The 22300-nt window shown below is 46.2% G+C and overlaps 1 protein-coding gene across 1 annotated transcript in view; it reads right to left on the bottom strand.

The window, feature by feature from the left end:
- Positions 1-162: 162 nt before the first annotated feature.
- Positions 163-22300, bottom strand: part of apbb3 (amyloid beta (A4) precursor protein-binding, family B, member 3) — an 89153-nt gene continuing 67015 nt past the window's right edge. Inside the window, exons 8-12 of the mRNA XM_048543410.2 lie at positions 21211-21298; positions 17218-17301; positions 8049-8164; positions 5882-6061; positions 163-418 (exon numbers count right to left, since the gene is read on the bottom strand). Coding sequence (XP_048399367.1) covers positions 173-418; positions 5882-6061; positions 8049-8164; positions 17218-17301; positions 21211-21298 — 714 coding nt within the window. The 3' untranslated portion in view covers positions 163-172. The remainder of the gene's footprint in view (positions 419-5881; positions 6062-8048; positions 8165-17217; positions 17302-21210; positions 21299-22300) is intronic.

Here is a 22300-nt window from a genome sequence, read left to right as displayed (position 1 = left end):
CATTCCCAAGACCCTATCCCTGTCCCACCCACTAACATGCCCCATCACTCACCACCCCAACTGACCAAGGCCCCCTTTCTCCAACCTCACCTGAAGAACCACTCCCCATCCTTGTCCACTTCTGCCACTCCCCCACACCCCACCCCTCCCCCCAACACCTCCCTCTGTGACACTATGGCATTTTCAACACCGAGTGCTTGTGTTTAAAGGTATCCAGCAGGGCCAGGATGCCATGTTTCAGATTGGAGCCACTGGTGAACTTGGGGGCGGAAAGGAGGGGTCCAGGCGTGGCACCCGCGCCATCAATCACTGGGGAAGACAGGTGCTTCTTCAGGCCTGAAGGGGATGGCTGTGAGCGAGTGGCCCTCTTCGATCTCCCTCTGGGAGCTGTAGCCACCAAACACTTCTGGTATTGTAGCTGTAGGATAGAAGGACAATAATGGGTTAACGGACCTTGGATGAGGAACAGAGTCAGAGAGTGGCAAATGGCACATTGTTTAAAAGGCAGCAGCACTGGGGATGGTGGGTGGGGGATAATTGATTCCTCCAGGAGATGATTGGGGATCAATTATTTTCTGTCCCCTCCCTTTCAAAGAACATTTCACCATTGGGCTGGGCACAGTCAGACCTGACCGCCCCATTCTCACTCCTGACAAAGGGCACACTCTCCTGAAGAATCCCACTAAAAAAGGAGATCATTTGCCCATTTGTATCTGTGTTACCTCTTTGAGGGAAATATCCAAATATCTTCTCTACCCATTGCCCTGCAAAATTTTCCTTTTCCAAGTGCTCACTCAATCCTTTTTTAAAAATTATTTCTTCAATATGAATCCACCATTCTTACAGGCAGTGCGTTCCAGATCACACCAGTGAAAAGTAAAATTCTTTTCATCATGCTCGTGTCTTTTGCGAATAGCCTCAAATCAGCTTCTACCTATTTACCTCGACTAGCAGAGGAAGCTTGAAGGGTTGAATGGCCTCATCCTGATGCTGTTGCTGATGTTTGGATTTATGACCTCCTCTTGTTCATGAGTGGAGTGGAGCAGGGTAGATATATCTATCTAAATGTGCCACCATTTTGAACACCTCTTAAATTGCCACATAACCTTCTCTTCCCTAAGAAGAAGCCCAACTCATCTGCTGACTCCCCAGAGTATGTCCACTATTGACAAGGCACAAGTCAGGAGTGTGATGGAATACTCCCCACTTGTCTGGATTGGTGCAAATTCACTCAAGAAGCTGGACGCCATCTAGTAGAAAGCAGCCACTTGATTGGCACTACCTCTCCAAGCATTCACTCCCTCCACCACTGACGCTCAGTAGCAGCCGTGTGTACTATCTACAAGGTGCACTCCATAAATTGACCGAAAATCCTTAAACAGCACCTTCCAAACTCTCAACTCCTACCATCTAGAAGGACAAGGGCAGCATATACATAGGAACACCACTGCCTGCAAGTTCCTGTCCAAGCAATCGTGGCTTGGTAGGCAATGGCCTAGCGGTGTTCTCACGAGATTATTAATCCAGAAACCCAGCTCATGTTCTGGAGTTCTGGGTTCAAATCCTGCCATGGCAGATGGTGGAATTTGAACTCAAGTTTTAAAAATCTGGAATTAGGAATCTCCTGATTGCCATGAAATCGCGTTGAATGTCAGGAAAAACCCATCTGGTTCATTAATGCTCCTCAGTGAAGGAAATCTGCCATCCTTGCCTGGTATGGCCTGTATGTGACTCCAGACCCACAGCAATGTGGTTGACTCTCAACTGCCCTCTGAAATGGTCCAGCAGCCACTCAGTTGTACCAATCACTACAAAGTCTCAAATAAATGAAACTGGACGGATCACCTGGTATCGACTTAGGCACTCGAAAAGACAACGGCAGAAACAGCCCTGTCGACCATAGAAAGTCCTGCTCTCTAACACCTGGGGGTTAGTGCCAAAATTGGGAGAGCTGTCTCAGACTGCTCAAGCAACAGCTTGACATAATCATACTCACAGAATCATACCTTACAATGTCCCAGACACCACCATCACCATTCCTAAACATGTCCTGTCTCACCAGCAGGACAGATCCAGCAGAGGGGGCAGCACTGTGGGATACAGTCAGGAGGGTGTTGCTCTCAGAGTCCTCAACATTGATTCCAGACCCCATGGAGTCTTCAGGTTAAACATGGGCAAGGAAACCTCCTGCTGATTACCACATGTTGTCCTCCCTCAGCTGATGAATCAATACTCCACAATGTTGAACAACACTGGGAGGAAGCACCGAGGATGGCAAGGGCACAAAATGTACTCTGGGTGGGGGATTTCAATGTTCACCAGCAAGAGTGGCTCGGCAGCGGTACTACTGATCAAGATGATCAGGTTCTAGAGGACACAGCTGCTAGACTGGGTCTGCAGCAGGTGGTGAGGGAACCAACAAGAGGGAAGAACATACTTGACCTCATCCTTACTAATCTGCCAGCCGCAGGTGCATCTGTCCATGACAGTATCGGTAAGAGTGACCATCGCACAGTCCTTGTGCAGGCGAAGTCCCGCCTTCACATTCAGAACAACCTCTATCGGGTTGTGAGGCACTATCACCGTGCTAACTGGGACAGACTTCACACAGATCTAGCAACCCAACACGGGGCATCCATGAGGCGCTGTGGGCCACCAACAGCAGCAGAATCGTACTCCAGCACAATCTGTAACGTCATGGCCCAGCACATCCCCCACTCAACCAATAGCATCAAGCCAGGGGATCAACCCCAGTTCAATGGAGAGTGCAGGACAGCATGCCAGGAGCAGCACCAGGCATACCTGAAGATGAGGAATCAACCTGGTGAAGCCACCGAAGAGGACTATTTGCATGCCAAACAGCGAAAGTGATAAGATAGAACTAAGAAATCTTACAACCAACGGATCAGATCTAAGCTCTGTAGTCCTGCCTCGTCCAGTGGCGAATGGTGGTGGACAATTAAACAACTCACTGGAGGAGGAGGCTCCACAACTATCCCCAAACTAAATGATGGAAGGGCCCAGCACATCAGTGCAAAAGATAAGGCTGAAGCTTTTGCAGCAATCTTCAGCCAGACGTCCCGAGTGAATGATCCATCTCGGCCCCATCCAATGGTCCCCAGCATCTCAGATAGCAGTCTTCAGCCAATTCAATTCATTCCACGTGATATCTAGAAACAATTGGAGACACTGGATACTGCAAAGGCTACGGGCCCTGACAACATTCCAGCAGTAGTACTGAAGACTTGTGCTCCAGAACTCGCCGCTCCCCTCACCTAGCTGTTCCAGAATAGTTACAACCCTGGTATCTGCCCGACAATGTAGAAAATTGCCCAAATAGTCCTGTACACAAAAAGCAGGACATATCCAACCCGGCCAATTACTGCCTCATCAGTCTCCTTTCAATCATCAGTAAAGTGATGGAAGGTGTCAGTAACAGAGCTGTCAAGCAGCACCTGCTCAGTGACGTCCAGTTTAGGTTCCTCCAGGGCCACTCAGCTCCTGACCTCATCACAGCCTTGGCTCAAACATGGACAAAAGAGCTGAATTCCAGGGGTGAGGTGAGAGTGACAGCCCATGACATCAAGGCATTTGACTGAGTGTGGCATCAAGGAACCCTGGCAAAACTGGAATCAATGGGTATCAGGGGTTAAACTCTCCAGTGGTTGGAGCATACCTGACACATAGGAAGATGGTCGTAGTTGTGGGAGGTCAATCATTTCAGCTTCAGGACATCTCTGCAGGAGTTCCTCAGGTTAGTGTCCTAGGCCCAGCCATCTTCAGCTGCTTCAACAATGACTTTCCCTCCATCATAAGTTCAGAATGATTATACAATATTCAGCACCATTCACAGCTCCTCAGATACTGAACTAGTCCATGTTTAAATGCAACAAGATCCGGACAATATCCAGCCTTGGGATGACTATTCGCGTCTCACAAATGCCAGGCAATGACCATCACCAATAAGAGACAATCTAACTACTGCCCCTTGACATTCAACGTGTTTCCATCACTGAATCCTCACTATAACATCCTGGTGATTATCATTGACTAGAAGTTCAACTGGACTCGCCACATTAACAGAGTGGCTACAAGAAGAGGTCAGAAGCTGGGAATACTGCAGCAAGTAACTCACCTCCTGACACCTCAAAGCCTGTCCACCATCTACAAGGCACAAGCCAGAAGTGTGATGGAATGAGTGCAGCTCCAACAACACTCTAGAAGCTTGACACCATCCGGGACAAAGCAGCCGCTTGATTGGCACCACATCCACAAACATCCACTCCCCCCACCACTGACGCTCAGTAGCAGCAGTGTGTACAGTCTACAAGATACACTGCAGAAATTCACCAAAGATCCTCAGACAGCACTTTCCAAATCCACGACTGCTTCCATCTAGAAGGATAAGGGCAGCAGATCGTTGGGAACACCACAAGTTTCAAGCTCCTCTCCAAGCCACACACCATTCTGACTTGGAAATATATTGCCACTGTCGCTGGGTCACAACCCTGGAATTCCCTCCCTAAGGGCGTTGTGGGTCGACCCACAGCACACTGACTACAGCGGTTCAAGAAAGCAGCTCACCCCCACCTTCTCAAGGGGCGGTTAAAAATATATGACAACTGCTGGTCCAGCCAGTGACATTGTGAGTAAATAAATTAAAAGTGCCCCACCCCAAACCCCCGACTTTTCCAATGTGCCTGGGGGCAGGGCTGATAAAACTCACAGCAGTCTTCGCTCTTAGCAAACATTGATTGACTGATTGTCATGTGTACCGAAGCTTTGTTTACGAGCAGTACAGGCAGATCATAGTAAGCAAGGATGTACAGACCTAAACGACTTGGACAGAGCCGTGAAAGAACATCATTAGTCATTTTTACAGATTTAGAATTTAAGTTTACAAGTGTAGAATGGTTATAAGAAATGTTAGAGTTAGATCTCTGAGACGGAGCTTGCAAAGAATCGCACAAGGTTGGCACAGACCGTGGGGAGACGTGGTAACTACAAAGTAGGAGCAGGTCAAGGCTTCACCTTGCGAGAGAATTAGCTTTTTGTGGTCTTGCAACCTTCCCAATGATGCTGCAAATGATCTTATTTGTATAATCACATTAATCTTTTACACTACAAACCTCTTTCATTGGACCTGACTCGACACAAACCCTGCAGGGTGTTCGAAATTTTCTAATCGACCAGTTCAGAGACGTCATTACACACTTCTGAAGCAGGTGGGACTTTTTTTTGGTCCTCTGTTCGTTCACAAGATGAGGGTGTCACTGGCTAGGCAGCATTTAGACTCTTAATTCCAGATATTCATTTAATTCAAATTCTACCATCTGCTGTGGCAGGATTTGAGCCCGATCCCCAGGACATTACCTGGGTCTCTGGATCAACAGTCCAGTGATGATACCACTAGGCCATTGCCTCCCTGCTTGTACCCAGGCCTCCCGGTCCAGGGCTAGGGACATTACAGGACAGCCGCTCTGGAACCTGCTGTATTTGCTTTAGATTTTATTCTTTTTGGTTCAGTTACCTCCTCAATCATGCTCACATACACGATGACCCTCAGGTTAAAACGCCACCAGTCATCTCCCTCTCTCTGTCTCTAATGGGAGAGCACCCCTTTGATCCTCTGGGACTATGGCAACTTTACTTTTATTCCATGTTTGAATGCTTTAGAAGGACTATTGTGAAAACTGGAGCTCATTGGGCAGCTCCTTTGAAGAGCAGACACAGGCGCAATGGGCCGAAAGGCCTTCTTGCTTGAGGGTTCAACCACACCATGATTCTACATTTCAGGGGAAAGGGCGGTGGTAATGCCAGTTACGGGGCAACAGGCTGAATGGCCTGTTCCTGTGACACCCAGCACTACAGGAAGACTCACCATACAAGCAGCCTGAATGGCCTCAGAGATGTAGCCAGCATCAGGCTCACACCAGAAAACGTGGCACTCGAAATGCTGGAGTCCCGTGTCCACGATGAGGCCGAAGGTATGTGGGTCCTTCCCAATGCCCAGGAAGGTCAGGTACCGTACCCGGCACTGCCAACACAGCTCCCTGCTCTCCTGTATAAAACAAACAACACAACTTATACCGATTCTGGAATCCACATTATAGGACCAATGTGATTGCACTGGAGGGGGTGCAGAGGAAATTTATCAGGATGTTGCCTCAGCTGGAGAGTTTCAATTCTATAGAGAGATTGAATAGACTGGGGTTGCTTTCCTTAGAGCAGAGCAGACTAAGAGGGGCTATCATGGAGATGTACACAGCTGTGAGGGATATAGACAACATAGACAGGAAGAAGCATTTCCTCTTTGGTGGAGGAATCAATGACCGCGGCACAGATTTAAAGTCGGGGCAGGAGGTTTAATGGCGATGTGAGGAAAAACCTCTTCACACAGCAGGTGGTGAGAATCTAGAACTCACTGCCTGTAAAGGGTAGTAGATGCAAAAACCCTCATGACATGGAAGAAGTGTTTAGGTGTGAACTTGTAACACTAAGGTATTCAAGGCCATAGGCCAAGTGCTGGGAAATGTTTTAGAATAGTTAGATGGCTGTTGTTGAGTGGCGTGAATTGGATGGGTTGAAGGGCCGTATTCTGTGCTGTTGACTTGTCTGCCTCTAAGGCTAAGGAAGTAATTAGAAAGAGGTGACTGAAGTCTGGGCCTGAGCAGTACATCATAGATTCCCCTATGGTGTGGAAACAGGCCATTCAGCCCAACAAATCCACACTGCCCCTCTGAAGAGCATCCCACCCAGACCCATTTCCCTATCCCTGCATTTCCCATGTTTAACCCAAACATCTCTGGGCACTATGGGCAATTTAGCATGGCCATACCATCTACCCTACACATCTTTGGACTGTGGGAAGAAACCAGAGCATCCGGAGGAAACCCACGCAGACACAGGGAAAATGCGCAAACTCCACATAGGCAGTCGCTCCGGGGTGGAATCAAACCTCGGTCCCTGGTGCTGTGAGGCAGAAATGCTAACCACTGAGCCACCGTGCCACCCCAGTAGGCTTGAATTACTGTGTTAATAAAGTAGGGAGACTGATGGAAAGGCAGAAAGGTTTCAGGATGGTGTTTCAGAGCACTGGACTCAGGCAGCAGATGAAATGAAACATGTAAAAGTGTGAGGTGATTCATTTTGGAAGGACAAACTTGAAAGCAGAATACAGGGTTAACGGAAAGATTCTTGGCAGTGTGGAAGAACAGAGGGATCTTGGGGTTCATGTCCACAGTTCCCTGAAAGCTGCCACCCAGGTGGATAGATTTGTTGAGAAGGTGTATGGTGTGTTAGCTTTCATTAATAGAGGGATTGAGTTCAAGAGCCGTGAAGCTATGCACTAGCTATACAAAAGCCTGGTTCGGCCACATCTGGGCTATTGTGTCCAATTCTGGTCGCCTCATTACAGGAAAGGTGTGCAAGTGTTGGAAAAGGTGCAGGGGAGATTTACCAGGATGTTGCCTGGAATGGAGGGAAGGTCTTACAAGGAAAGGTTCAGAGAACTTGGGCTTTTCTCTTTAGAACAACAAAGGATGAGAGGTGATTTGATAGAGGTGTACAAAATGATCAGAGGTATAGATAGAGTGGACAGCCAGAGACTTTTTCCTAGGGTGGAGGTAGCTATTACAAGGGGGCAGAGTTTTAAACTGAGTGGAGGTAGATATAGGGGAGATGTCAGAGGTAGATTCTTTACTCTGAGAGTGGTAGGGGCATAGAATGCATTGCTGGAGAGGGTAGTGGAGTCAGCCTCATGAGGGGCATTTAAGTGGCTATTAGATAGGCATATGGATGATAGTATAAGGTTGGGGTGGAGATTAGATTGACCTTAGGTTTAGGGTAGAAGTTCGGCACAACATAGTGGGCCAAAGAGCCTGTACGGTGCTATACTGTTCCATGTTCTATATTCTGTTGATACGAGGATTTCACACAGATCCGCATAGAACATGATGATTCCCTGTGTCTTGATTGCAGCGTTTGAGGGTGAGAAAGCGGCTGTGAAGGGGAGTGACATTGAGGTGTCAAGTAGAACCTGTGCTCACCTCCCCCTTAGACACAGACAGAGTGGTATCCGTAACCTGGAGGAGAACTGAAGGCCAGTCACATCTGTCCACTGAATCCAGCAGACTCTTTATCACTCCGTTCACCAGCTTCATTCCTGAAAGGACACCAACATCCAGAAAATGAGAAAATAACTGATGGAAATATACTCACAGCAGGCCTTGCAGAAAGCAAAGTTAACTGTAGTGACATTCAGCCTGTAGAACATTTGTAACAGTTTGTAAATGATTTGGATGAAGGAGTGGAAGGGTGGATTAGTAAGTTTGTGGACGATACCAAGGTGGGTCGAGTTGTCGATAGTGCGGTGGGCTGTTCTAGGTTACAAAAGGACATTGATAGGATGCAGAGCTGGGCTGAGAAGGGGCAGATGGAGTTTAATCCTGAAAAGTGTGAGGTGATTCATTTTGGAAGGACAAACTTGAAAGCAGAATACAAGTTTAACGGAAGGATTCTTGGCAGTGTGGAAGAGCAGTGGAATCTTGAGGTTCATGTTCACAGTTCCCTGAAAGCTGCCACCCAGGTGGATAGAGTTGTTAAGACGGCATGTGGTGCGTTAGCTTTCATTAAGAGAGGGATTGAGTTCAAGAGCCGTGAAGTTATGCTCCAGCTATACAAAAGCCTGGTTCGGCCACATCTGGAGTATTGTGTCCAGTTCTGGTTGCCTCATTACAGAAAAGATCTGGAAGCTTTGGAAAAGGTGCAGAGGAGATTTATCAGGATGTTGCCTGGAACGAAGGCAAGGTCTTACAAGGAAAGGTTGAGAGAGCTGGGGCTTTTCTGTTTCGTACAACGAAGGATGAGAGGTGACTTGATAGAGGTGTACAAAATGATCAGAGGTATAGATAGAGTGGACAGCCAGAGACTTTTTCCTCGGGTGGAGATAGCTGATACGAGGGGGCATAGTTTTAAAGTGAGTGGAGGTAGATATTGGGGAGATGTCAGAAGTAGGTTCTTTACTCAGAAAGTGGTAGGGGCGTGGAATGCATTGCTGGTGAGGGTAGTGGAGTCGGCCTCATGAGGGGCATTTAAGCGGCTATTAGATAGGCATAAGGATGATAGTATAAGGTAGGGGTGGAGGGTAGATAGACCTGAGGAGTAGGATAAAAGTTCAGCACAACATTGTGGTTCGAAGGGCCTGTATACTGTGCTGTACTGTTCCCTGTTGCATGTTCTATGTTCTAGTTACCAGACTGAAACTTTAACTGTATTTTTCTTTCCACAGACCTGCTGAGCTTCTCCAGCAATTTTTGTTTTAGTTTCTGCAGATCTTTAGTTTTTGTAAGAGAAATATACCGTTGAGAAATAAAGCAATGTATAATAAAAGAATATATTTTGATGTGAATAATCCTATGAAAATATATACCATAAAAAACAAAGTACAATCTTGTTAGAAAATCATGTTTTAAATTACTGAAGGAACTGCGGATGCTGTAAATCAGACACAAGAACTGAAATTGCTGGACAAGTTCAGCAGGTTGGCAGCATCTGTGTTTTCAGTTCTGAGGAAGGGTCACCAGATCTAAAACATTAAGTCTGATTTCTCTCCACAGATGCTGGCAACCTGCTGAGCTTTTCCAGCAATTTCTGTTTTCTTTTATGTTTTAAATTACGCTTTGCAAAAGAAATGAACCATTTTTGAAATTCTGTCGCTTCAGTGTGCTTTTTACGTGTGTCTGCGTAAGTTTAAACACTAGTTTACAATGTGAATGAACTTTTGTAACCTTGGTTTGCAGATGAGTCTCTAATGGCATAAAGTTGTACCAGTCTGTGAGATGGAATAGAAATTGATAAAATGTCTGAACGCCTGAGAGTCTTATACTTTAATATTTTAATAGATCAGGAGCAAATGCTCAAGGTCAATTAAAAATCAACTATGTGCCCTGGTGAGTTGTAGATGGTTGGTAAGAGCGAGAACTCCCTTACCTTTGGTGGTCAGCATTGTCTTCCCAAGCATTGCATATAATTTGATTAATTGGAAACACGGGTGATTTAGTGACGGCAGATAATGGGTGAAAAGTAACACAAGTAGTGGTTAAAAAAAGGCCATTCAGTTGTAGGTAATAACAGTGCTGTTGTGCAGTGGTAGTCTTCCTGTCACAGAGCCAGGAGGACTGGGTTCTAAATCCCACCTGCTGCAAAGATGTGTAATAACATCTCTGAGTAGGCTGATTGTAAAACATAAGAAAGAAAGCTTGCTGCAGTTGCTTCTGAGCCCTACAGAGAGACTATGCGTGTCCAAGAACATGCTAGAGGCTGTCGATAACCAGTGGGCACCGCAGGGGCTGGGAGGGTTGGTGTGGGGGCAGGGGGTCATCATCTCCCACCAAAACAACATTTTCATTTATTTCAGTGATAATGGGAACTGCAGATGCTGGAGAATCCAAGATAACAAAGTGTGAGGCTGGATGAACACAACAGGCCAAGCAGCATCTCAGGAGCACAAAAGCTGACGTTTCAGGCCTAGACCCTTCATCAGAGAGGGGGATGGGGTGAGGGTTCTGGAATAAATAGGGAGAGAGGGGGAGGCGGACCGAAGATGGAGAGAAAAGAAGATAGATGGAGAGGAGAGGATAGATGGGGAGGTAGGGAGGGGATAGGTCAGTCCAGGGAAGACGTACAGGTCAAGGAGGTGGGATGAGGTGGTAGGTAGGAAATGGAGGTGCGGCTTGAGGTGGGAGGAAGGGATGGGTGAGAGGAAGAACAGGTTAGGGAAGCGGAGACAGGCTGGGCTGGTTTTGTGATGCAGTGGGGGGAGGGGACGAACTGGGCTGGTTTTCGGATGCAGTCGGGGAAGGGGAGATTTTGAGGCTTGTGAAGTCCACATTGATACCATTGGGCTGGAGGGTTCCCAAGTGGAATATGAGTTGCTGGTCCTGCAACCTTCGGGTGGCATCATTGTGGCACTGCAGGAGGCCCATGATAGACATGTCATCTAAAGAATGGGAGGGGGAGTTAAAATGGTTCGCGACTGAGAGGTGCAGTTGTTTATTGCGAACCGAGCGGAGGTGTTCTGCAAAGCGGTCCCCAAGCCTCCGCTTGGTTTCCCCAATGTAGAGGGAGCCACACCGGGTACAATAGATACAATATACCACATTGGCAGATGTGCAGGTGAACATCTGCTTGACATGGAAGGTCATCTTGGGGCCTGGGATGGGGGTGAGGGACTAGGTGTGGGGGCAAGTGTAGCACTTCCTATGGTTGCAGGGGAAGGTGCCGGGTGTGGTGGGGTTGGAGGGGAGTGTGGAGCGGACAAGGGAGTCGCGGAGAGAGTGGTCTCTCCAGAAGGCAGACAGGGGTGGGGATGGAAAAATAGCTTGGGTGGTGGGGTCGGATTGTGGATGGCGGAAGTGTCGGAGGATGTTGCGTTGTATCCAGAGGTTGGTGGGGTGGTATGTGAGAATGAGGGAGATCCTCTGGGGGCGGTTGTGGCGGGAGCGGGGTGTGAGGGATGTGTTGCGGCAAATGCGGGAGACGCGGTCAAGGGCGTTCTCGACCACTGCGGGGGGAAAGTTGCGGTCCTTGAAGAACGTGGACATCTGGGATGTGCGGGAGTGGAATGCCGCATCCTGGGAGCAGATGCGGCGGAGGCGGAAGAATTGGGAATAGGGGATGGAATTTTTGCAGGAGGGTGGGTGGGAGGAGGTGTATTCTAGGTAGCTGTGGGAGTCAGTGGGCTTGAAATGGACATCAGTTTCTAGCTGGTTACCTGAGATGGAGACTGAGAGGTCCAGGAAGGTGAGGGATGTGTTGGAGATGGCCCAGGTGAACTTGAGGTTGGAGTGGAAGGTGTTGGTAAAGTGGATGAACTGTTCGAGCTCCTCTGGGGAGCAAGAGGCAGCGCCGATACAGTCATCGATGTAACGGAGGAAGAGGTGGGGTTTAGGGCCTGTGGAGGCGCGGAAGAGGGACTGTTCCACGTCACCTACAAAGAGGCAGGCATAGCTTTGACCCATGCGGGTACCCATGGCCACGCCCTTTGTCTGTAGGAAGTGGGAGGTATCGAAAGAGAAGTTGTTGAGGGTGAGGACGAGTTTGGCTAGGTGGATGAGGGTGTCAGTGGAGGGGGATTGGTCGGGCCTGCGGGACAAGAAGAAGCAGAGGGCCTTGAGGCCATCTGCATGAGGAATACAGGTGTATAGGGACTGGACGTCCATGGTGAAAATGAGGTGTTGGGGGCCAGGGAATTGGAAGTCCTGGAGGAGGTGGAGGGTGTCACGGATGTAGGTAGGGAGTTGCCTACCACCTCATCCCGCCTCCTTGACCTGTCCATCTTCCCTGGACTGACCTATCCCCTCCCTACGTCCCCACCTATACTCTCTCCACCTATCTTCTTTTCTCTCCATCTTCGGTCCGCCTCCCCCTCTCTCCCTATTTATTCCAGAACCCTCACCCCATCCCCCTCTCTGATGAAGGGTCTAGGCCCGAAACATCAGCATTTGTGCTCCTGAGATGCTGCTTGGCCTGCTGCGTTCATCCAGCCTCACACTTTGTTTTCATTTATTTCAACTGGTTTGTATTGCTGCGTCCCTATGCGAGGTTACCGATCATTAACTTAGTTTATCTGGCAAATAGTTCTTCGAAGGTTTTCAGAGCAATGTAGGAAAGGTAGCCTGTGGCAACGTCACTGCTTCTGGCTCAGGAGTCCCAGATTCAAAACCCACCCACAGGGAATGCAACCCTATTCCAGCTAAAAAGCATGACAGTATCATGTCTATAAGAGAAGGCAGTGAATCTGTGGAGCTCATTACCACAGAGGGTTGTAGAGGCCAATTCGTTGAGAGTCTTTAAGACAGAGATAGATCAGTTTGTGCTTAGTCAGGGGATCAAGGGGAAAATGGGATTCAGCAACATATCAGCCATGATTGAATGGTGGAGCAGGCTTGATGGGTTGAATGGCCTAATTTTGTCCCTGTATCTAATCGTCTTAAGTGAACTTGCTGGGTAAGACTCTCAACTCTGAGATAGGAGGTTGTAGGTTCATGTCATACTCCAGATCTCTGGTGGTGCAGTGGTAATGTCCCTAACTCTAAACCAAGAATCTTGAGTACAGGAATATAATGGCAACACTGAACCGGTTGAGTAGGAAAATGTAGGAGGACCCACCTGCCTGTCTCATCTCCTTGGCCCCATTTACACTGAGCGTACCTGACAATGTGATCCCTGCTTGGTTGATGAGACCTTCTGTTGCTACCACAGGGGCAGGACTACACTGTCCAGCACCAACCACCTTTTTCATTGAATATGAAACTTCCTTTTGAAAATCACGTTTTGTTCTGGTGACCCTCGAAGGCCTGGTTCTTTAGTGACCTGGAGACAGTAAGGACTGCAAATGCTGGGAACTAGAGTCAACAAATGTGGATCTGGAAAAGTACAGAGGGCCAGACAGCATCAGAGGAGCAGCGATGTCAATGTTTTGGCTTGGAACTCTTCATCAGGACTGACAAATAGTTTTGGTCCGAAACACTGACTTTCCTGCTTCTCAGATGCTGTCTGACCAGTTGTGCTTTTCCAGCTCCACATTTATTGACACTGGCTCTTTAGTAAATCTGTTTAGTAGTTTTCTCTTGGTTTTCAAAATTCTGCAGGAAAGGAGATTAAAACCATGATGTTTGCGGCAGTGACCCAGCAAGATGAATCACTTCTATCCTGGCTCTGAAGGTACGAATAGCCCCAGCGCTGGAGGTGAAGGGACCACAAATGTTTAAAATCTCATAAAGAGATCAATTCAACAAAACAAATCCAGTCCAGAGTTTTACGCATTCATTGTCCAGGGAAGAAGAACCTGGTAAGCTGTGCTAAATACTGCCTAGTTTATAGAGTCATATCTTATGCTAAATTAATCATTCCACTTAGCTACAAACTGACAGCCTTGCTGTCGTCTTAATTAGGGCACCTGACTACCTTACAAGTATGAATTCATAAAAATATTTAAGACCTCTGAGCCAGGATGTCCAGGTTCGAGTCCTGGAATTGAGCTGTAAGGAGAGGCTAGAAAAACTCGGGTTGTTTTCTCTGGAGCGGCAGAGGGTGAGGGGAGACTTGTTGGAAGTCTATAAAATTATGAGATGCATAGACAGGGTTGACAGTCACATCCTTTCACCCAGAGTTGAAATGATAAAACTAGGGGGGACGTGCATTTAAAGTGAAAGTGACAAGTTCAAAGGAGACGTGAGGGGCAAGTTTTTTTTACAGTGTGTGGTAGGAGTGTGTAACGCGCTGCCAGGGTGGTGGTGGAGGCAGACAGAATAGGGGCATTTAAGGGATTTTTAGATAACACATGAATATGCAAGAAATGGAGGGATATGGACGAAGAGCCAGCAGAAAGGATTACTTTAATTTGGCGTCATGTTTGGTACAACACTGTAGGCCGAAGGGCCCGTTCCTGTGTTATACGGTACTATGCTCTATGTTCTGTTGCTTGTCACCTCCCTGTCCCTCACCTCTGATGGTCTGCATTGCCCATAATGGGTTTTACATGTAAAATTAATCAACTGGAAAACATGGGTGGATTTACTGGTGGAAGTTAATAGATGACGAAAAAACACAGGTTATTTAATGACGGAAAAAAATCGAAATGTTCAGTAATGTGTAAAAACACTTCTGGACGTAAAAAAAAAACAAAAATTAAAAATAAATCAGGAGAGTTCTTGTGGTCCAGTGGGAGTGTTCCAACCTCTGAGGTAGGATGCATAGGTTCAAGTCCCACCTGGTCCAGAGGTGTGTAATACCATCTCTGAACAGGGTAATTTAAAAAAAAAGTTATATGGAAGTTAAAAAGTACATTTAAGAAATGTATACTTATATAAAAAAACACACTCAAATAATGTACATATAAACTAATGAAACACTATGAAAATAAGCAACGTTTTAAAAACATACTGCAAAAATGTTTGAAGAAGATGGTCCACAATATTTCTCCAACAGCTAGACTTTCTCCTCACAATTCAGATGCAGCACAATTGTCAGAAGTGTTAATGAGTTGGATTTGCTTCGGTATCTGAGGAGTTGGGAATGTTCAATGTCCAGCACCATCAGTGACCTTATTATGGAGGGAAGGTCATTGATGAAGCAGCTGAAGACAGTTGGGACTAGGACACCATCCTGAGGAACTCTTGTGGAGATGTCCTGAAGCTGAGACAACTGAACTCCAAGAATTACAAACCATCTTTCTATGTGCCAGTTATGACTCCTACCAGCAGAGAGTTTGCCCCTGATACCCACTGATTCGAGTTTATGCTAGGGCTCCTTGATGCCATGGTCGGTTGATTGCAGCCTTGATGTTAAAATTAGTCAATCTCACCTCACCTCTGCAATGCAGCTTTTTTGCCCATGTTTGAACCAAGGCTGTAATGAGGTCAGGAGTTGAGTGGCCCTGGCGGAACCCAAACTGGGTGTCACTGTTCAATAGCACTGTTGATGACACCTTCCATGACCTCACTGATGATGGAGAGTAGATTGATGGGCCTGTTATTGGCTGGGGTATATTAGTCCTGCTTTTCATGGATAGGACATACCTGGGCAATTTCTCACATTTTCAGGCAGATGCCAGTGTGGTAACTGTACGGCGAGAGCTTGGCTAGAGGAGTAGCAAGTTCTAGAGCACAAGTCTTCAGCAGTATTGCTGGAATGTTGTCAGGACCCATAGCCTTTGCAGTATCTAGCGTCTCCAATCTTTTACTGAGATTACATGAAGTGAATTGAATTGGCTGAAGACTGGTATCTGTGATGCTGGGGACCGCCGGAGGAGGCCATGATGGATCATCTACTCAGGATTTCTGGCTGAAGATTGCTGAGAATGCTTCAGCCTTATCTTTTGCACTGATGTGCTGGGCTCTTCCATCATTGAGGATGGGGATATTTGTGGAGCCTCCTCCTCCAGTGAGTTGTTTAATTGTCCACCACCATTTATGACTGGATGCAGCAGGACTGCAGAGCTTAGATCTGATCTGTTGGTGGTGGGATCACTTAGCTCTGTCTATCCCTTGCTGCTTTCGCTGTTTGGCGTGCAAGTAGTCCTGTTTGGTGGCTTCAACAGGCTGACACTTCATTTCCTAGGTGCAGTCAGGGCTGTTTTTGGCCTGTACTCCTACACTCCTCACTGACCGAGGGTCAATCCCCCGGCTTGATGGTAATGGTTGAGTGGGGGATATGCTGGGCCATGAGGTTACAGATTGTGCTGGAGTACGATTCTGCTGCTGTTGATGGCCCACAGTGCCTTGTGGATGCCCAGTCTTGAGTTACCAGTTCTGTGCAAAGTCTATTCATCTTCACAAGGACTGTGTGGTTGGCACTTCTACCAATACTGCCATGACCAGATACATTTCCGGCTGGCAGATCGGTGACGATAAGGTCAAATTTGTTTTCCATCACCATCTGCCTGAGACACAATCTTGCAGCTATGACCTTGAGGTCCCAACAAGCTCAGTCAGTTTTGGTTTGCACCATGATGTGGTTTGTAACTTACTTTATGTTAATCCATGTTGTATATATCATGCACTTGGGTTCATGTTGAGTCAGATATCTTGACATTTGTTTACAACACTAACAAGTTACATGGCTACAATATCGCAGACTTACATTCACTCTGTCCTATTACCCCAATGCACTTTGTATGGTATGATCTGCCTGTACTACACACAAAACAAAACTTTTCACTGTACGTACATACATGTGACAATAATAAATCAAATCAAACATACAGTTTGTGTCCTGTGCTTACTGATGTTACTGATTACACAGATAACTGACTGACTATATTAACTCTGTTACTCAGAGAGGATAACTAAAGTTGAGACTGGTAACTTTATGTCGAACATCACATATTTAAAAAATGTGCAGGTTGGGTGGATTGGCCGTGATCAATGTGGGGTTACGGAATTAGGGCGAGGGTTGGGTCTGGGTGGGATGCTCTTCAGCGGGTCGGTGCAGACTCAATAGGCTGAATAGCCTCTTTCCACAATGTAGGGATTCTATGTCATCATAACTGTATAAAAATACAAGTCTGTCAGGTCTGGAATTGATACCATAATAAGACACATCACAAAGATTATATTTCCCTCAATTTCTCTTCATGTTGGGAACGTCTCCCAATTTGTTGCAGTTTTTTATAATTTCAATTTGGGACTGGTTTTCACAGAAAGATTGACTCACCCATTGAGTTGGTCACAGGGAGCCTGCCGATGTATTGGACATTAAACCTCTGTACAGATTGTCTCACTGTCTCCAGGAGGTCAACTGGAAGAGAAAGGTAGGCATGTGGTCATAGAGTGTACCCATGCACTCAATCGAATCCCACAACCCGTACACTCTACACTTGTACATCAGGCATCGTGCCGTTTCCTGTGAGTCGGAGATTCAGGAATTGAATATGAAAACGCTGTATTGCACAGCCCCTGCCTTTAAGATAAGCAAGGATCTCCTCAGATAGATGTCAACCACCTGTTGGTAAGGAGAGTTACTCCCAGTGTCCTGGCCAATATTTATCCCTCAATCATACCACAATAAACAGATTACTTAATCATTTTCACACTTCTGTTTGTGACAGTTTTAAAACTAACTGCTGCATTTCCAACACAACAGCAGTGACAACAGTTCAAAAGTTATGTCTTGATTGGTTGTAAAACACTTTGAGAATTCCGATTGCTGGGAAAGGCACTATACAAATGCAACTCTTTCTTTCATTCCTTACCATCTATCCATGTATGGCAATCCTATTTATTCTCCTTTGGGAATGTTCTATTTAAGTATTCTCTGATTCTCTAAACATCATTATTTACGCTTCCTCCTAAATGCAGGGGTTTCAGAAAAAAATTGAATGCTAAAACTACTCCAGCGAGAGAGATGGGAAGCTATGGATTCACTTGTAGGGTTCGTCATTAAGACCAAAATTGAGTCAACATTCAAGGTGTCAACATTCTATTATCGCTCTCCAGCTCTCTCCTTCCTCTCTCCACTATCCGCAGTGCAGGAATCATTGTGACTCATTCTGTACTTGATCATTGCGAGCATTTGGCTGTATTGATAGCCTGGAAATTGACTCCCAAATATTCCCCAGTTTCCGTTGCTCTCCCACTGGTGGTCATGCTTCCAGCTGCCTAGGTCCTGAGTTTTGGAATTCCCTATAAAACCTCTCCAACTTTCTAACACATTCATATTTTACTCCTTAAAATCTAACCTTTTCACCGAGCTGCAAACATTTATTCTATTATCTCCACACATTATGGATTGGCGCGGTGACTCAGTGTTTAGCACTGCTGCCTCACAGCTTCAGGGACCACCCTCGGGCGACTGTCTGTGTGGAGTTTACACATTCTCCCCATGTCTGCATGGGTTTCTTCCTACAGTCCAAAGATGTGCAGGTTAGGGTGGATTGGCCATGCTAAATTGCCTATAGTGTTCAGAGAGGTGTAGATTCGGTGGGTTATAGGGGGATGGGTCTTGGTGGGACGCTCTGAGGGTTGGTGTGGATTTGTTGGGCCAAAGGGCCTGTAGGGATTCTATGATTCTCCATGTGTCTCCTATTCTCTTGTTCTATTTCTCTCAATCCATGACCCCTTGACTTCTGAAAACAGTCTGCTCCTGTGAATCTTGTCTCATCCTAACATAATTTTGAACACATCCAATCATGTCTTCCCTTAATACTAACAGTGGGAAAAGGGTTAGCTGTTTCTGAGAGCCAGTATTGGGCATGATGGGCTAAATGGTCTCCAATCTGCTGTATCATTTGAAGGTACTATAGTGTATTCCCATGACGTTTATGCAAAGTAGCTGACAATGCAGTTACAGTGTGAACACAACCTGTGCCTTGAGTATTTAACTTTACTTTAACCCGCACATAACCTAGTCATACTTGATTTACACTTTGATACATTTAACATTATTACAAACCCAAAGGCTCTCAATGGGGGCTTTTACGGATAGAACCACACAGGATGGAAGCAGACAGTTTTCAGTCGTGACAGAGCACAAAATAAGGGACAACAGATGGAAGATTAAATGCTGGAGTTTTAGAAACTAGTGAGTGTTAAACTTCCCCACAGAGAGAATTGGGCTATGGATTCATTTCCCAGGTTAGCCATTAAAGCAGCAATCGAGTCAACACTCAAGATGTCCAGATGTCTCGCAGTGAAACAGAGCGAGCACGAGCCAAGCCCCACGACAGAGCCAGCATGGGCTGAGCCCCATGACGGAGCCAGCCCAGGCCGAGCCCCATGGAGCAGAGTGAGTGGAACGATTGCTGGATGGAGGCCGGCACATGGAGGCAGCGTGACCTCATGCTCTGGGGCTGACAGGCATGGACTGGAACCTAAATTCTTATGGTCACTTATTATCATCCTGTACTTTGTCACAGTTTCATGCTAATCTATATTCCTTCTTACTCTGTAACAACATGATGTTTTTTACTGTGTAAGATTTGTACCTAGGTACCTGTACCTAAAATGGTGCCATTAAAGGCAGCCATTGTAAAAACTTTTCATTGTACTCCTGTACTGGTGTAGATGTGACAATAAACAAAGTTCTGTTCTATTTTACTCTAATCTATTCGATGAGATTAAAAACACGCACGAAGACACGCAGATTGGTGTGAAACTAAAATACAGAGGGCAAATGCAATTGAATTTGCTGCCAGACTTATTGGGCTAAGGGGTGCTGCTCCTACGCTGTAATTTTTGTTCATTTCTAAAATTGTAGGTGACAAGGTAACTATGGATTTCGATGATGATGGCTCATCATCTTCTGCACTCAAAACCAGGTCAACCCTTACCGTTGATGGGGTATCTGCTTCGTCAATTTCTCACTTATGTTCAAGAATTGGAACAAAGCGGAAGTTATCAATGAGTATTAGGAAGAAGAGAGATCTTTGGTGGTCTTCATAGCTTTTGGCTGCCTAGTCTGAATCATTACCATTGATGGCAACACCATCAAGCCAAGAGACTGTCTAAAGTCTTTATCTCGGAACTTGGGGACTTTTTCCTTTAGTCGTAAACCTTGTGAACAGTCTTTGAAAGGGATGAAAGATTATTGGGGGACACGGGAATGCAGAGTCGAGGTTACATTCTGATCATAGAACATAGGACAAAGAACAATACAGCACAGAATAGGCCCTTTGGCCCACGATGTTGTGCCGAACTTATACCCTAAACCTAAGGTCTATCTAACCTCCACTGCTACCTTATGCTATCATCCATTTGCCTATCTAATAGCCACTTAAATGTGCCTAATGAGGCCGACTCCACTACCCTCTCCAGCAAAGCATTCCACGCTCCTACCACTCTCTGAGTGAAGAACCTACCTCTGACATCTCCCCTGTATCTACCTCCACTCACTTTAAAACTATTCCCCCTTGTGATAGCTACCTCTACCCTAGGAAAAAGTCTCTGGCTGTCCACTCTATCTATACCTCTGATCATTTTGTACACCTCTATCAAATCACCTCTCATCCTTTGTCATTCTAAAGAGGAAAGCCATAGCTCTCTCAGCCTTTCTTCCTAAGACTTTCCCTCCGCTCCAGGCAACATCCTGGTAAATCTCCTCTGCACTTTTTCCAACGCTTCCACATCTTTCCTGTAAAAATCATTGATGATATCATTGAATGGTGGAACAGGCTTGAAGGGCCGAGTGGCCTACTTTTGATCCTTGTTCGTATTTGTGCAAATCTTCCTTAAAAATTAAGACTATATATTAGCCACCAGTCTGGTGCACAGTAATAAAAGTAGTTAATTCAAAACATTCCTTGAAACAGAGATAGTAAGAACTGCAGATGCTGGTGTCGGTGATGACACAGTGTGGAGCTGGAGGAACACAGCAGGCCAGGCAGCGTCAGAGGAGCAGGAAAGTTGACATTTCGACCCGAAACATCAACTTTCCTGCTCCTCTGATGCTGCCAGGCCTGCTGTGTTCATCCAGCTCCACATTCTGTTATTCCCTGAAACAAACCTATTGGGAAGCCATAGCCAGGGACATTGGATGTCTCTGGCTGCGATCTGCCCATGTTACCACCTGTCCAAACTCAAGTTCAAAGACTGAGAGGTAGGCTCTGGGGTTTGCTTTGTTGTTGACATCAAGATGATACTAGACCTGGTTGTGAAACTGCTTACCTCAGTAGATGAGGTCAGCGAAGTGAATATTAAGATTTAAAGGTACCTTGTAGAGGCAGGTCGACTGGAGAAATGCTGTCCTCCACTCTCGACACTTTCGATGAGCCACTATTATTTGCTCGTTCTGCCATGATCTGCAATGAGTCGAAGAAAATTTAAGATTCTGATTTGTTCAATCCACTGCTAGATGACTGAGTTTTTGCTCTGGTTTGAAGGGAATGGAGCCATAAGATGGTGGTGGTATTTCTATGTCAGGGAAACTCAGCCAAACTGCAATGTGGGGTATTTTTAAAAATCACACAGAGAAGCGTTGGTTGATGAGGAAGATTCAGCGTGGTCTTCTAAAGGGGAAATCATGTTTAGCAAACTTGCTGGGGTTTCTTGATAAGGTAACAGAAAGGCTTGGTGAAGGTAACAATGCCAGAAGGCACGTGATACAATGCCACACAACCGACCATGTGCAAAGTTTTAGGGTTTGGAATAAGAGGGACACATGGGTACAAAGTGGCTGATAGATAGGAAACAGAGAGTAATGACTTTTTCAGGCTGGACAAAAGTTTATAGTGAAGTTCCCCAGGGATTGATATTGGGATCTTTGCTTTTCATTAGATTAATGATCTAGATCTCAGGAGATCATTTCAGAGTCAGCAGATGGCATGAAACTTGGAAGAATTATAAATTGCGAGAAGGACAGCGTAGACCTCCAAAAGGAGATTGACAAGTTGGTGGAGTGAATGGATAGGTAGCAGATGAGCTCAAGGCAGAGAAATGTGAGGTGATGTATTTTGGTTAGAAGAGTATTAAAAGACAAAACAGGTGATACAATTCTAAATGTGCAGTAGCAGAGGGAGCTCTGTGTGTCTGTTGTGTGTGTGTGTGTGCGTGTGCGCGCACGCACTGATCACTTACACAGAGACTGTAACTGTTTGATTAGTAACGGGATTAAGGGTTCAGGGAAGAAGGCAGGAGCATGGGGCTGACAAATATATCAGACATGATTGAATGGTGGAGTGCACCCAATGGGCTGAAGGGCCTCATTTCACTCGTCTATCAAAGTCAGACGTCACACGACACCAGGTTATAGTCCAATAGGTTTAATTGCAATCACAAGCTTTCGGACTGCAGCTCCTTTGCTA

The sequence above is a fragment of the Stegostoma tigrinum genome, chromosome 13 (assembly GCF_030684315.1).
Source record: "Stegostoma tigrinum isolate sSteTig4 chromosome 13, sSteTig4.hap1, whole genome shotgun sequence".
NCBI classification, from domain to species: Eukaryota; Metazoa; Chordata; class Chondrichthyes; order Orectolobiformes; family Stegostomatidae; genus Stegostoma; species Stegostoma tigrinum.
This window is presented reverse-complemented; position numbering and strand designations above follow the sequence as displayed.